Raw genomic sequence first — 14,919 nt, forward strand, 5'->3', positions numbered from 1 at the left:
GCTGACCCAGGTTCGATTCCGAGCACCCCATATGGTCCCCTGAGCAACGTCAGGGGTAATTCCTGATTGCAGAGCCAGGAGTAACCCCTGTGCATCGCCGGGTTGACCCAAAAAGAAAAAAAAAAAAAAAGAATTAAGGTAGCCAAAAAGCAGGCCTGAATAACTACAGCTTATAAGAATGGATAGAAGGAAAATAGTATACACACTGTGTATACTATTATAGTATAGTATATTGCTGTAGTATAGTTTTTAAAAGACTCACTAATCAAATCTATAAGCTACTTAACACTTGTTTTGAGAGCTGGATTAAAATACAAAGGGTCCCTACTTAAGTTAATCTATTCAAATTCCCGGTTTGACACAGCAAGAAATGGCTTTTTGCTCTGGAGAGCAAGAAATACTCAAATCTGAATCAACTCTAAATTAATATGCCAACTGAATGTATGTGTGCAATAGAGTCAAATGCAGGTCAACATGGAGAAACGTGCTATAGTACTTATATAATACTTATTCCTGATCTTCTATTCCCATTTTTAACCAAGAGGTATATGAAACCAGGAACTATTACAAACAAAGTAAGTTTTAAACTAAGCTTTGACAACATTATATACATAAAAAAGTAGTGTTAACCAACCTTCAGTCATGCCTTCCTCCCTATCACCATGAGCTCGAAGTTTCTCTATACTCTGGCATCCCAACAGTTTGGTGTTAGTCTGTCCAGTCAAAGGAAATATGCCCTCTGTAAGGTCCAGTGTGTATCTTTCTTCACAGTATTCTAACCCCTGAAACAAAATATATACAATTTGTATCTTCAAGAATTCTAAGCAAAAACATCACTCTAAATTAAATGTTCTTCTGGGACTGGAGTGATAGCAAAGCAGGTAAGGCGTTTTGCCTTGCACTCGGCCTTCCCAGGTTCGATTCCCAGCATCCATATGGTCCCTGAGTAATTCCTGAGTGCATGAGCCAAGAGTAACCTCTGAGCATTGCCAGGTGTGACCCAAAAAGCCAAAAAAAATTAAAAATAAAAAAAAATAAATTAAATGTTCTTCAAATTTAAGTATATTTTCATACAATACAAAACAAAAAGCTTAAACTATAAGAGAACATATTAGTGGCCTGAGTTACAGCAGGTAAGGTGCTTGCCTTGCATGCAACCAACCTGGGTTCAATCCCTAGCATCCCATATAGTCCCATGAGTATATCACCAGAAGTGATCCCTGAGCAGAGCCAGACCTGGAGACCACTGGGTGTGGCCCAAAATAAAAAAATACATTACTAAAAAGAGTTCTACATTTCCGTAACACCACTTAAACTCTTGCTCTTGGAATAGCACATCAATTTTTCTTTGATACTTTGAAAAAATCTAAGGATGGAAATGATAGTACAGGAGTAAAGGTATGTTCCTTTATATGGACAATCCTGGTTCAATCTCTATCACTGCATACTAGTACCCATCCTAGCACCAAAAAAAGTAATCCTAGCAGCTCCTGAGCATCAAAGGGGAGTGGTTCCTAGTCTTGCCACACTACCAAGTATGATCCCACAAAAAAAAAGGAAAGAACTGAAAAGAACTATAAAATTTACCTAGAAAAAGTCAAACATAATTCAGAGATAAAGGATTCTCTAAAATATGTCCATATACCAATGGAAACACTTGATTTAAGTAAGCCTGTGTCATGGGTTTGATTCTCCCACATATATGAAAAAAGATGAAACTTTTTATAAAGGAATGAGGGTTGCCCAGATGTGGTTATTAGCACCCCACTATCTCAGAATTCATCCAGAAAATTATTTCTCTGAAAGCCTAGAGGCCGGTTTATTAATAGCATCCCACTATCTTAGAATTTATCTACAAAATTATTTCTTTGAAAGGCTAGATACATTTATCTTCTGTTACAATGTTGGGGTAAGACTGTCTATAAATTTACCCTGTGGTTTTATTGCTTGATACATTACAGCAACAAATTTAGAGATTTTTTTTCCCTGAGCAGTAATTAGTTAACAAACTTAAGTCTGTTTAACAAACTAATACTTTACAGGAAACTGATAATGGTCAAATTAAAAGTTAGCATTCTGATCTCAAACATTTTTCATTATATTATGAATAAAAAACTAATTTAAATAAGAATGACCCTTAAATATCTCAATACCTTAAAGAAAAGTCTTGAAACAATATACGAACTGTTAATATTAAATATCACCATTACCATTTACCTCATATAAGATTTGTCCCGATGGCAAACACTTTCTATCACCAAAGGCCAACTGAAGTAGATGCAAACTCAAAACATCCCCTTCACTGAAACAGAAATCATCAGAAGAAACACATCATTAAACAACTTTATTGAATTTAACAAATCTAGTTGATATTAAATTTTGTGTACACTACTCAGAACCTGTGAAGAAAAATCAAGGCCACAGTGGAAGGTTTCGTTTTACTTGGTTGTTTTTGCAAATTGCAGCAAATTTTGAAATACCTAATTTTTACTTTTGATGCTTTAAGTCAATACTGTTTAACTACTTTAGGTGATATTTTATGGCACAGATTATAATGATTTATCAAATATTAAATACATGAAATACAAAATACAAAATATTCCCTTCTCCTTCAGTTTCTTTTGGGCGGGGGAGGTGATGGAAGGGTGAAGCACACCTAGTTGTGCTCAGGAATCACTCCTAGGGGTGTTCTGGTACTGAACTCAGGTCTGTTGCATGCAAAACAAGCTCTCTGGCCCTTTTTCAAATGCTTTAGTTGGGTATTAATCTGCCTGAAACATATTTCTTCAACTAAGGTATACCAAAAGGCCAAGTAAAAGTATACCACAGTGCCAAGTAAAAGCAAAGCAATATAAAGAGAATCAACTCAGGGCAAAACAAAAACAAAAACTCTTTTCAAGGGACAAAATGTCTTTTGCTCCTCTTTCCTGGTTACTTCCCCTAACTTGTTAGACTTCTACCTAAAATGAAGTTGCTGACCTATGTCATAGGATGAGGAATATACATTAAGAATAAAGCAAAGGCAATGAATAAACTGCATATCTGAGTACACCCAGTTAAGTAATGATTACTCTAACTGGCTAATCTTTCTTAAAAACACCTTCAGTTGATTTCCAGTGTATCATAACCTCCTGATGTCTCATACTGTCCTCAGTCCTCTGCTGACAGTTCTGCCTTGTGGTCTTTCGTTTTGTTTTTGAGGCCACACCTGGCAGAGCTCAGGGCTTACTCCTGGTTCTGCACTCAGGGATCACGCTCCTGGCGGGCTTGGGGGACCATATGGGGTACTGAGGATCAAACTGAGTTCAGCTGTGTGCAAGGCAAATGCCCTAACCACTGTACTATTACTCTAGCTCCTGCCCCTAGAATCTTAATATCCAACTGTCTCTAATCTGAGGATTCCACAAGACACTTTCCTTATCCTGACCCTATTCTGCTCTGTATACAAACTAATCTAGTTTTCTAGCCTCATACTTAACTACTCTATTCATATACTACCCATATTTGCATTTGTCTAGATTGCTTCATTCTTTTCCCTACTCCATTAAAATTTCCCTAACCACATTATCAAAGACAGCAGTTTCCTACATAACCACATTTTAAATCTCCTTTCCCCAGTTCTACTCTTCTGTATTTATGTCTCTAAAATAATTATATATATATGCACTAGTATATTGTCTTTCTCAGTGATATAAGAATCTAAAATCTGCCCCCAAACCAAAACCAAAATCATTAATGTGCTTGGAGATTTAATGATCAAAGAAGGAAAGAAGGCTTGCTATGTTTACCTTTGTAAAATCTTAACCTAAGAACAGGGCCAGAGAGATAGTATAACAGGTAGGTTGCTTGCTTAGCATGTGGCCAACCCAGGTTCAATCCCTGAAACCCTACACGGTCCCCAGAACTGGCCAGAAGTAAGCCCTGAGCATCGCAGGTATGGCTCAAAAAAACAAACAAACAAACAAAACCAAGGGGCTGGAGCGATAGCACAGCGGGTAGGGCCTTTGCCAACCTGGGTTCGAATCCCAGCATCCCATATTGTCTCCTGAGCACCGCCAGGGGTAATTCTTGAGTGCATGAGCCAGGAATGACCCCTGTGCATTGCCGGGTGTGACCCCCCCACCCCCCCAAAAAAAAGAAAAAAAAAAACACACACAAGAAAAGTAAGATCATAGGATTCCAGACCTGTGGTCTATAGGTTTTTTTTATGACAGTCTGTGAGAATCCATTCATCTTGTAAGTACAAAACTTACATACATATACCAAATGAGTACTTAATTTACTGATGTTTATGTACCTAATTTAAACAAGTAGATTGCATATAATATATATACTTATTACTTACATGTGTGCACACATATCTTATAAAAACACAAAATTTTTTAAAAGCTCACAAACTTTTCAGAAATTTTATTTTCCTGTAGTGTTGGGACTCAAATTTAGGGCCTCATGTATGTGCATGCTAGCTACCTCTGAGACATATTCCAGTCTCTCATAGATTTTGTCAACCCATGGAACATGTCAGGAATCCTGCTCTAAAACACTTTATTACATACACATAAATCAAAATATGCCATGGCTTTTTCTTTTTTTGCCACGGCTTTTTTATTAGATTCTTAGTGACATATGACCTACTAACTTGGTTCTAATCAAAGATCAGAAGTTTACGAAATACCAGTGCTCAAAAAATATCCCACATCTATGAAACATCTATGAAACTGACAAAAGGAGAATAAATCATTTAATAATCGTGAAGAGAACGATCCCTATAGCTATCTCTGCACTTTGCATTTTTCTCCAATATTTGAAAAATGACACATCGAAACTTTTATTCCTTGACTCGTAGTTCAAACAAAAAGTCAATGTGGGGATGCAAAGACTCAAAAATCATATTAAAGCAGACAGCTACAATGTAAGGTAGGAGGGAATTCACAAAATAAAGTACTGGGAACTCTGAGGTACCAAGATAATGGCATTTATACAACAAACATAAAATTGTTCCATTGGCTGAAGGAAAAACTAAACACCAATAAAAAAAAAAAAAAAGAATTACTGGGGGACTGAGTGATTTGTTTACAATGGTAGGGTACTTGTCCTATATGAGGCTAACCCTGGTTCAATCCCTGGCACTCAATATGATCTCCTAAACCCTGCCAGGAGTAATCCCTGAACAGAGTCAGGAGTAACCCTTGATCACTGCTAGGTGTGCCACTCTCCCCCCCCCCATAGGACAGGATTGAATTATAGGAAGGGAATAATTTGGGTCACAGATAATGCCTCATAGGACAGTCCTGAGACCCTGGTTTCTATTCCTGGCACCACACACACAAAAAAAAAAAATGAAAGAAAATTTATCAATCATTCTAAACTGGAAATGATATGTTTTATTATTCCAACTTTTTTCTATAATTTTTAAATATACTTGAAAGAAAATTAGGGCAAACAAGGGAAAAGATTACCAAATAATTCCCAGGAATACAATTAAAATTTGTACCACACTTACCTATCTTGTGTAGACTGAACAGCCCACAAATAACAGCAATTTCGAGGATCATTCTCAGGTTCTTGAAAAGTAACAGCATATATGGGTACTCTTCCACCTTCCAATTGTGTGTAGTATCTATAAGAGGTAAAAATAAGTACATCTGGAAGGTAGAAATTTTGGGAAACTTGAGAAAGGGAGGTGGGTACACTGGTGATGGGTATGGTATTAGAATTATGTACACAGAAAACATCATGCATAGCATTACAAATCAGTACCTCAATCAAGAAAGTTTAAAAACAAAAGAATTATCAGAGAATTGAGATGAATTTCACCTATTGAATATATTCTTATTCATACTAGAAATTCTCTCATCACTGGTATTTTGCAGGAAAAAAAAACTTGACTCTTGAGGAAGCAAAAGAACAACCAATGTTTACTTACTGCAATGCTCTAATAATAAATATCAAAGAATACAATAGGAATGAATGGGTGTAGTTTGAAAGACTTTGTGATTTTCTTTATTCCATCACTTTAAATGTAACAAACCTTTATAATAAAATTGGGCTAAGTAGGTACCAATATCTTGGCAAGACTAAATGAGCATAAAGTTTAACTATTTATTGACTTAAAACTGCTCACAAGATGTGGAGATAACCATGATAAATAGGTAAAAAAAAAAAATTAAAATAATCACCTAACAAATAGGCATCAATAGTTAAAAATCTATGCCAGGTCTGGAGGATAGTACAGGGCCAAGGCATCAATCCAATACAAGTTTCAATTCTAGCATCTGATGCTGGAGAGGTAGTAAAGACTAAAGCACTTGCCCTGCACACCCAAACTACATTCCATATCCAGCACCATATATGGTATGCTAAGCGTTGCCATAAGTCAGAGCACAGAGCTAGGAATGTATTGCAGAGTGTGCTTCTCATCCAAAAAACACTAATTTAAGTTTCAGATAGATACAGTCCCTGGAGTACCACCAAGCAGATACTGTTGCTGAGCACTGAAACACTAATAGCCCCTGTGAACACTGCTTAGTGGGCCTGACCCCCCAAAATCTTTATGCTTATCCTATTCTGTCCTCCTCAATAAGGGCTTACACAAGCACCCCTTCAATAATGGGTTAATTTATCACCACTTATAGTGTTTATGTATCAATATAATATTAGGGGGAATTCTTTGACAGCATAAAAGATGGAGGGGCAAGAGTACAGTGGGGATTACCCTCTCTCAGAAGAGAACATAAAATGACTCGCCATAGCCATGCCTCTGGACCCCGTGCCAGGCTCCTTCATTCGGGACACCCCTGAGGGGGGCATGTAAGGACCCTCCTCACCCCAAGGGATCCAGCCAAAAACCTCCAGAACTCAACCGCCACCGTGCTCATGGCTGCTCTCCACATGCTGGGGCCGAGCCTCACCCATGAGTAAACCTATCCCTGGACTGCGCGACAGCAAACGCAGCCACCTGACAGCTCATTTTTCACACCACTCATACTCCAAGAGTGGCACACCACATTTGATGGGGTTTAAAGTAGAAGGCAAACAAACTTAGAGGGAAATATAATTTTACAAATACATATAAAAGCACACAAGGCTCAACCCTTAACAACGCATCAGTAATCTCTTAAAACAAGGGCTTAATGCTCCTGGGTGAAATATAACAATCTTCACACTCTCCTCTGAGAAACGTTTTTTTGGAGCATTTTCAGTGGTTTATTCATAACAAATAATACAAAATAATTTTGGTTCTGCTAGGAGCAGGGGGTGGGGTTTGAGATGGAAATAGCCATATGGTGCTGGAAACATCCATATGGAAACATCCATACGGTGGTGGGAGGTATGGTGGTGGGATTGGTGTTCGAATATTAAATGTAATCAAATATTGTTAACTACTTTATAAAAATAAAATAAAATTTAAATTAAAAAAGAGTACAGTGGGGAGGTCACTTGCCTTGCACTCATCTTAAGTTTAATCCCTGGAATTGAGTATTATCCCTTGAGCATTGTCAAGAGTGATCCCTAAGCAGAGTCAGGAGTAAGCACTCAGCACATCTCCCTCACTCCCCCCCCAAAAAAAGGGGGAAAAAATACATTTCTGATAACTTTATATGTTTTGGGTTTTTTTCCTATTGGGCTTGGGAGAAGGCTCAACAGGCTAGAAGTCCTGGGTTCAATCCTGGCACACTTTGTCCCCTAGTATCTCAGGGAATGGAATAAAAGCCTTTTCCTATCAACAGAGAATCCAATCAAACTTCTACTTTATAAATGTAATTGGGGACGAGGGACAAATGGCACCGGCACAAAAATGTACTCTGAAAAAGGTACTTCTGAGGGTGAAAACATGTGCAATGAGAGGGTTGTTTGTTTTGCACACATCTGAACCAGGTTTGATCCCAGCACTGCAGATGGCCACTGAGCACCAACAATAATGATTCCTGAGCACAGAGCCAAGAGTAATGCGTAAGTACCACCAGGTACGGCCTCTTTTTTTTAAAATTCTTAAAAGGTGCTTCTGAAAGAATCTATGCTATTTTCATAGTTCTGTTTTTACCAGCAAACAAAATAGAAATGTCTAAACACTGAATCAACTGAAATTCATAGCCTGTTACTCTATTATACCAAGCTATGATTGGGGCTAGAGAGATAGGACAGGGACTAAGACACCTAGCTTACATGTAGTTGACCCCAGTTCAATCCAAGCATATTGGAGGTATCAAAACAATCTATTCTACACTTTCTAAATATAATTCTTAAATACTAAATGTCAAACATGATATAGCTAAAAAAAAACCTTACCAATTATCAAGGGACCATGGAGCTAAAGTGCATGCTTTGCAATGCTGAAGATTAGATCCCTGGCACCAACTGAAAGCAGCACTTCTAGGAATAACCTCTGAAAACCACTGTCACTGTCATCCCATTGCTCACTGATTTGCTTGAGTGGGCACCAGTAATGTTTCCATTGTGGGACTTGTTACTGTTTTTGGCATCTCGAATATGCTACAGGTAGCTTGCCAGGCTCTGCCGTTGGGGCGGGATACTCTCAGCAGCTTGCCGGGCTTTCCAAGAGGGGCAGAGGAATCGAACCCGGGTTGGTCGAGTGCAAGGCGAACGCCCTACCCACTGTGCTACTGCTCCCAAAACAAAAACAAAACCCAAAACCAACCAACCAACAAAGAGAAAAAAGAAGAAAACAGTCAATAATCAAGAAGTTAAACTTACTCTCTTTTCATGCTTTTCATATTCCAAAGAGCTAGGTAGCCATCAGAAAAACCTACAACCAGCTGATTTGTCCTACTTATATAACTAAGTGTTGAAATGGCTGTTCCTGATGGGCTTACTAACTGGAAACACAGATGACGTCCTTCTTGCATCACACTTTCTCTGATGTGTGGTACTTCAGCTGGAATGCCAGTCATAACTTCAAGGTCTTAAAAAGACAAACCAAAAAAACCCAAATTAACAAATTATAAATAGCAATAAAAGCAAAAGTGTCACCCATAATACAAGTCACTACTGAGGTCAATTAAAATAAATAATAACAAAGCATGCTGAATTATAAAAGGTTTAACCATCAGTATTTATATGCAGTATTTTTTAAAATACATACATACATATACTTTGGTTTTTGGCCACAATGGCCAAGGTTCAGGGTATACTCCTGGCTCTGCAATTAGGAGTCACTTCCTGGCAGTGCTTAGGGTACTGTATGGGATACCAAGTAGCAAACCTGTGTCAACTTTCTGCAAAGCAAGTACCTTACCCCCTGTACTATCTCTCCAGTCCCTCATGTCTGTACTTTCAAACTCCATATTATCAAATATTTTCTTAACAAAAAAATTAAGTTCTGATTCAAATTTACAACCAACCTAATTATAACTTTCCTTGAGGAACCAGCTGATTCTAGGTTTGGACTGAAAAAGTATATGGCCTACCGTATCTTATACCCCAAATCTATGAACTCATCTAAGTTCTGAAGGGCGGATGGTTCAGACTACAAAAAGAAATTCCCAATAGCAAAATAAAAATATCTGAGCATCAAAAATACAATCATGAAAATGAATGAATAAATAAACTTGGTAGGAAAACCTGAGTTCCTGCCATCCTTACCAAAAGACCTTATTGAACGATAAGGTACGGTAAATTGAGAAAGATAAGTTCTCAAACCATTGGTGAAAATTTTTTTTCTGTCAACTTGGGATATTATCCTTTACAAGGCAAACACAATACAAGGCAAAAAAGTGTGGGTGCTACAAAAAGCATCAGTGCCTATCCAATCATGCACCAAGTCAGACAACATTGCTTCATGGGCCTTACATGGCCTGGGAGCAGAGAATGGACATTGCCGACTCATGGCTTAAAGGAATAGCGATGATTTCCTTTTTTTTTTTCTATACTACCTACATTTCATTTGGAATAAGCAAACAGACCGACTTAATGAGAAAAATAGAATTTTAAGTCATTTTTGGAGACCCTAATAAAGTCAGATTAATTTTATTGTATCTCAGTCCCTCAGGCCTTAATGGGAAATTCTTTTTATAATGAACAAATAATTCAAAAGACCTGAGGACTGGAATACATGCTTTGCATACAGAGGGCTAGACTTCTTTGCCTGGCACATAACGGTTCCTCTGAATACTGTTGGATATGGCAACTAAACCAGAAAATGAATATTAAAAAATTAAAATATTAGGGGCTGAAGAGATAATACATTGGGAAAGGTACTTGCCTTGAATGCAGCAATCCCAGATTTAATACCTGACACCCCATATGTTCCCCCAGCACTGAGTGATCCCTGACCAGCTCTGAGCACCATTGGGTATGGAAAAAAAACCAAAAATACATAAAAAGGATTCTTGGCATTATTATCTGAAACCATCTATCACTCAAATACGAACTGAGACACCAAGTGTCTTTTGCTGTGATATACTATGAAATACTCAGCATTTCTAAAGTGTCCTTAACAAATGCTAAACCCAAACCTAATCAGAGATGTTAATTTGTGAAAAATATAAAACTGACATGAGAAAATAAAGAGATTACACCCCAGTGTTCAGGGATTACTCCTAACTATGCACTCAGGGATCACTCCTGGCGAACTCAGGGGACCAGGTGGGATGTAAGGATCCAACCTGGGTAAGGTGCAAGGCAAACACCCCACCCACTCCGGTCCCCAATTTGGTGCTTTCTACTCAATGGTTTTTCAAGTTAGTGGAACTAAAAACAAATGAGGGAAAACTTTAAAAGAAAAACTGATTTTCAAGAATATATGAAATACAACTGTCAAATGTGGACCCTGTCTGGATCACAACCCAACTAATCCAAATGCCCAAAAAAAAGCATTTTAGAAATCAGCAATTTGATTATGGATTAGCTATAAGGCCAAGGAATCATTATGTAAAGAATGATAGTGATGATGTAAAAAATAACTATTATTTGTTTGGAATTAATTTTGAGGTGACTTAGGAGAGGAAAGGAAAATGAAGAAAACAGATGCACATTATGGTGAAACCTAAAAATTGACTTGAATTTAGGTAATGAGTACATAAAACTCCTATGTTTTATCTGAATACACTGAGATCTTTAATTTAAAAATTCCAAATCAGGGTCTAGAGCAGAGTAGGTTGTGTGCTAGGCTTGTATGCAGCCAACATGGGTTCAATCCCCAGCATTTCATTTGGGCCTGTGAGTCCACAAATAGTGATCCCTGAACACAGAGTCAGGAGTCAACCCTGAGTACCTTAAATCGTGGACCCAAAACAAACAGAAAAATCAAACCAAAAATATTAGTAACTATTTTGCAAGGGTAGATTCTTTCGATGTTAAATGAGGGGGAAAAAATCTATAATACTTGAACTTAAACTGCTATTTTCCTAGCTCTTCAGCTTCAATTATTTTTCTAAAAGAATAGTAAATGAAAAGCCAGAGCTATGGTACAGTGAGTAGGATGCTTGCCTTGCACAAGGCTGACCAGACTTTGATCCCCAGCATTCCATGTGGTCCCCCTGCAAGCCCTCTAGGAGTGATCCTGGGCAAAGAACAGAAGTAAACCCTGTGCACCAATAGGTGTGGCCAAAAAAAAAAAAAAGTAAATAATTAAGTTTGGCTAAGTTTACACTATGTAATATTGCAGTAGTTCAAGAGAATAAGATGTACTGATATCTACTGGTATATAAGTTGCAAAACCTTAAATTAGAAATTTCATTTTCTATAGTTATATATTTCAGTAAATTAAAAATTGTTGTAAAAATTACTTTTGTACACACATAAAAAAAGTTGCGTTATACCTAAAGCCCAATTTTTTGGTGCTATAAAGCTTAATCGTTTTAGGAAATGAAGAGAATACAGCCAGTAGGGTGCTTGCCCTGTGTCCAGCCAACCCAGGTTCAACTCCTGGCACTCCATATGGTGCCCTGAGCCTGCCAGAAGTGATCCTTGAGCAGAGCCAGGAATAAATAAGCCGAGTAGGGCATGGAGTGTCCCCCCAAGAAAAACCCAAAACATAATGGTTTCATATTCATACCTCTCATAAATATGATTTTGTCCTCTGATCACAATACAGAGGCTTTCACTATAAAATTTTCGGATGCTATTTTTGTGAGTAAAGACCTTCAATTGCTGAACCAGAGAGATAATACAGAAGGTAATGCCCTTGGCTTGCATGCTGCCCACACCAGTTCTATCCCTGGCACTGCCTTTAATCTTCCAAGGAACTCTAGTAGTGAGCTCTTAGTGAGAATCAGGAATAGGCACTAAACACCTCCAAGTTAGGCACAAACCTTGGATTGGATCCCCAAAAAAACAGACTTTCAATTACTGTCACTTTCAATTAAATCCCTCAATTTATTTTTTTAATCTATAAAATGTATTTCTTAGGCTAACCCTAGGAACCTAAACAGTGTGTACAGAAAAAACAACCAACCACTGTTGGAGGCAAAGGGATAATACAGTGAGCAGGGCACTTTCCTTGCACACGGTTGACTGGGGTTTCCCTAAACCCCATCACAAGAGTGCAGAGCCAAAAGTAAGCCCTGAGCACAGGAGGGTGTGGCCAAAAAACAACGAACTACTATTAGCTTCTAAATGTATAGTTAATTTTATACTGATACAAATAGTTGAGATTTTAACCATTAGTGGGATCAGAGAAATAGTACAGCAGGCAAGGTGCTTGCCTTATATACTGCTGAGCCAGGTGCCATGTCTCAGTACCCTGGAAAGGTCCCTGAATACTGTTGCCAGGAGTGATTCCTGAGCACAAAGCCAGGAGTAAGCTTTGAGCACCACAGGATGTAGCCCAACAGCCCAACCCTTTCCAAAAAATATATTTTAACCATTAGTTATTCTTCTGGCATTTATTTAAAAGTGAAAGCACTACATCAATTGTATCTGAATATACTTCTTTCCAAACCTACTGAACCTTGGGGCTGGAGCGATAGCACAGTGGGTAAGGCGTTTGCCTTGCACGCGGCCGACCCGGGTTCGATTCCCAGCATCCCATATGGTCCTCTGAGCACCGCCAAGGGTAATTCCTGAGAGCAGAGCCAGGAATAACCCCTATGCATTGCCGGGTGTGACCCACCCCCCAAAAAAACCCCTACTGAACCATCTGAACATAACAGAACGATTCATCCAAAAAGTAGCCACAGCAGTACAATGAAATAATTAAGACAGAAAGGGCATTAAGAAGCTTGGCTTGAATGCTGCTGACCTATTTAATCCCAGACACCACATAACCACCATTTACCTCGGTCAGCCCTGGAGGTCTCCGAGTATTGCCTAATGATCCATGTGGACTCCAGTACCCCAAAGTCCAAGCAGCACTACAACCTGCATCCTTAGACCCTCACACTGAATCTCTGGTACAGTTGGCCAAGATTCACGAGGAGGAGCCCTCAGGTGGTATTTGTGGGCCTCCTGAGCACTTGTTTGGAGAGACACTCTCACACATACATCCTCACACACACATACACAAAAGGCACAGTGCTGAAATTAAAGAAACAAAAGCTCCAAATGATAAAAATAAAGATTTTTTTAAGTTTCTGCATAAAAACCACCACTCTATTAAAAAGTAATCCTTTGCATCACAATACTCAAGTGCTTAATTTTTAGGTTTCAAGCTTATCATGATTAATTACCTGACGCATCTATTTCAGTCTGATTGCATGGTAAGTCATCCAAACACAGGTCAATAAGAAGGATCTGTCCAACATCAGTTACCACAGCAGCCACACCAAATAGCCATCGTAAACTTGGGTGTAAATGCTGAGTGCTTGCGCTGGCTCCTCCATGGTTAATTATAGGTTCTATAGCTGTTACCTATAAAGCAGAAGATAGTATTTGTTTTCCTTCTAAAAACTGAGACAATACAACTAACATATTTTGTAGTTAGAATAAGTCATGACTGAAATTTTTTTGAATACAGGATCATAAAAATGCATACACCTGTAAATTTGATTTACAAGAAATATTCAATATTTTCAATATATAGAAAATGCAACTGGGATAATAATGGTTACTGAAAGACTGCTATGTCAGGTTTGTGCCATTAGTTCCCTTAAATGGTCACAAAAGTTTCCATATGTATATGTAACCATTTAGAGTTACTTATTGAGCTGGAGGGGGGGGAGAGCTATCACAGCCTGCAGTTCTCAGAGGCTATACTCCCAGCTCTGGTCTTGAGGTTCACTCCTGGCAGATCTCAGGGACCAGGTGATACGGGAGATTGAACCTGAGTCTCCTGCATCATCATATCTTTTTTTGATAAAATGCCCTAAAGCTTGGAATGTTTATGCAGCAAGTTATTCAAGACACAAAAGCATAAAATGATTCAAATCTACGTTTTTCTCACTTTAAAGCTTTTAACCATGGGGTTGAAGTGATAGTACAATGGGTAGGGAGTTTGCCTTGTATGCGGCCAACCTAGGTTTGATTCCCAGCATCCCACATGATCCCCTAAGCACCACCAGGAGTAATTCCTGAGTGCAGAGCCAGGAGTAACCCCTGTGCATTGCCAGGTGTGACCCCAAAAGCAAAATAATAGTAATAATAAAATAAAAATAAAGCTTTTAATCAGTTATTCTAATTATATAGCCTCACCTCTTAAAGAACAATAAAAATAAATCACTAAAGAAAAAATAATTACTGCTAACTCTATTTAAATGAGATCTGATTCAGGCCTGAAGAGAGTACAGGATTGCACATGATCAACCTTGGTTTAATCTCCAGCATCTCATATGGTTCCCAGAAATGACCCCTCAGCCAAATGCCAGAACTAAGCCCTGAGCACTGCCAGGTGTGGCCCAAATTCCCACCCAAGAGAGATATAGTAAGGTTCTTGCCTTGTACACAGCTGAGGGGGATGCAACCCTGGTTCAAATGCCTGGCACTATATATGGTCCCCCAAGCACCAAAGACCACTTCTGATCA

At 38.5% G+C, this 14,919-nt stretch overlaps 1 protein-coding gene across 3 annotated transcripts in view; it reads right to left on the bottom strand.

Moving 5' to 3' along the window:
- The window catches only part of AHCTF1 (AT-hook containing transcription factor 1), an 83,279-nt gene that overhangs the window by 49,530 nt on the left and 18,830 nt on the right, over positions 1-14,919 (bottom strand). For all 3 annotated transcript variants that reach the window (XM_055146887.1, XM_055146885.1, XM_055146886.1), the window contains 5 exons: positions 13,629-13,809; positions 8,716-8,923; positions 5,504-5,620; positions 2,218-2,302; positions 635-782 (listed from right to left, as the gene is read on the bottom strand). In XM_055146887.1, coding sequence (XP_055002862.1) covers positions 635-782; positions 2,218-2,302; positions 5,504-5,620; positions 8,716-8,923; positions 13,629-13,809 — 739 coding nt within the window. The remainder of the gene's footprint in view (positions 1-634; positions 783-2,217; positions 2,303-5,503; positions 5,621-8,715; positions 8,924-13,628; positions 13,810-14,919) is intronic.

Source organism: Sorex araneus, chromosome 9 (assembly GCF_027595985.1).
Source record: "Sorex araneus isolate mSorAra2 chromosome 9, mSorAra2.pri, whole genome shotgun sequence".
Lineage (NCBI taxonomy): Eukaryota > Metazoa > Chordata > Mammalia > Eulipotyphla > Soricidae > Sorex > Sorex araneus.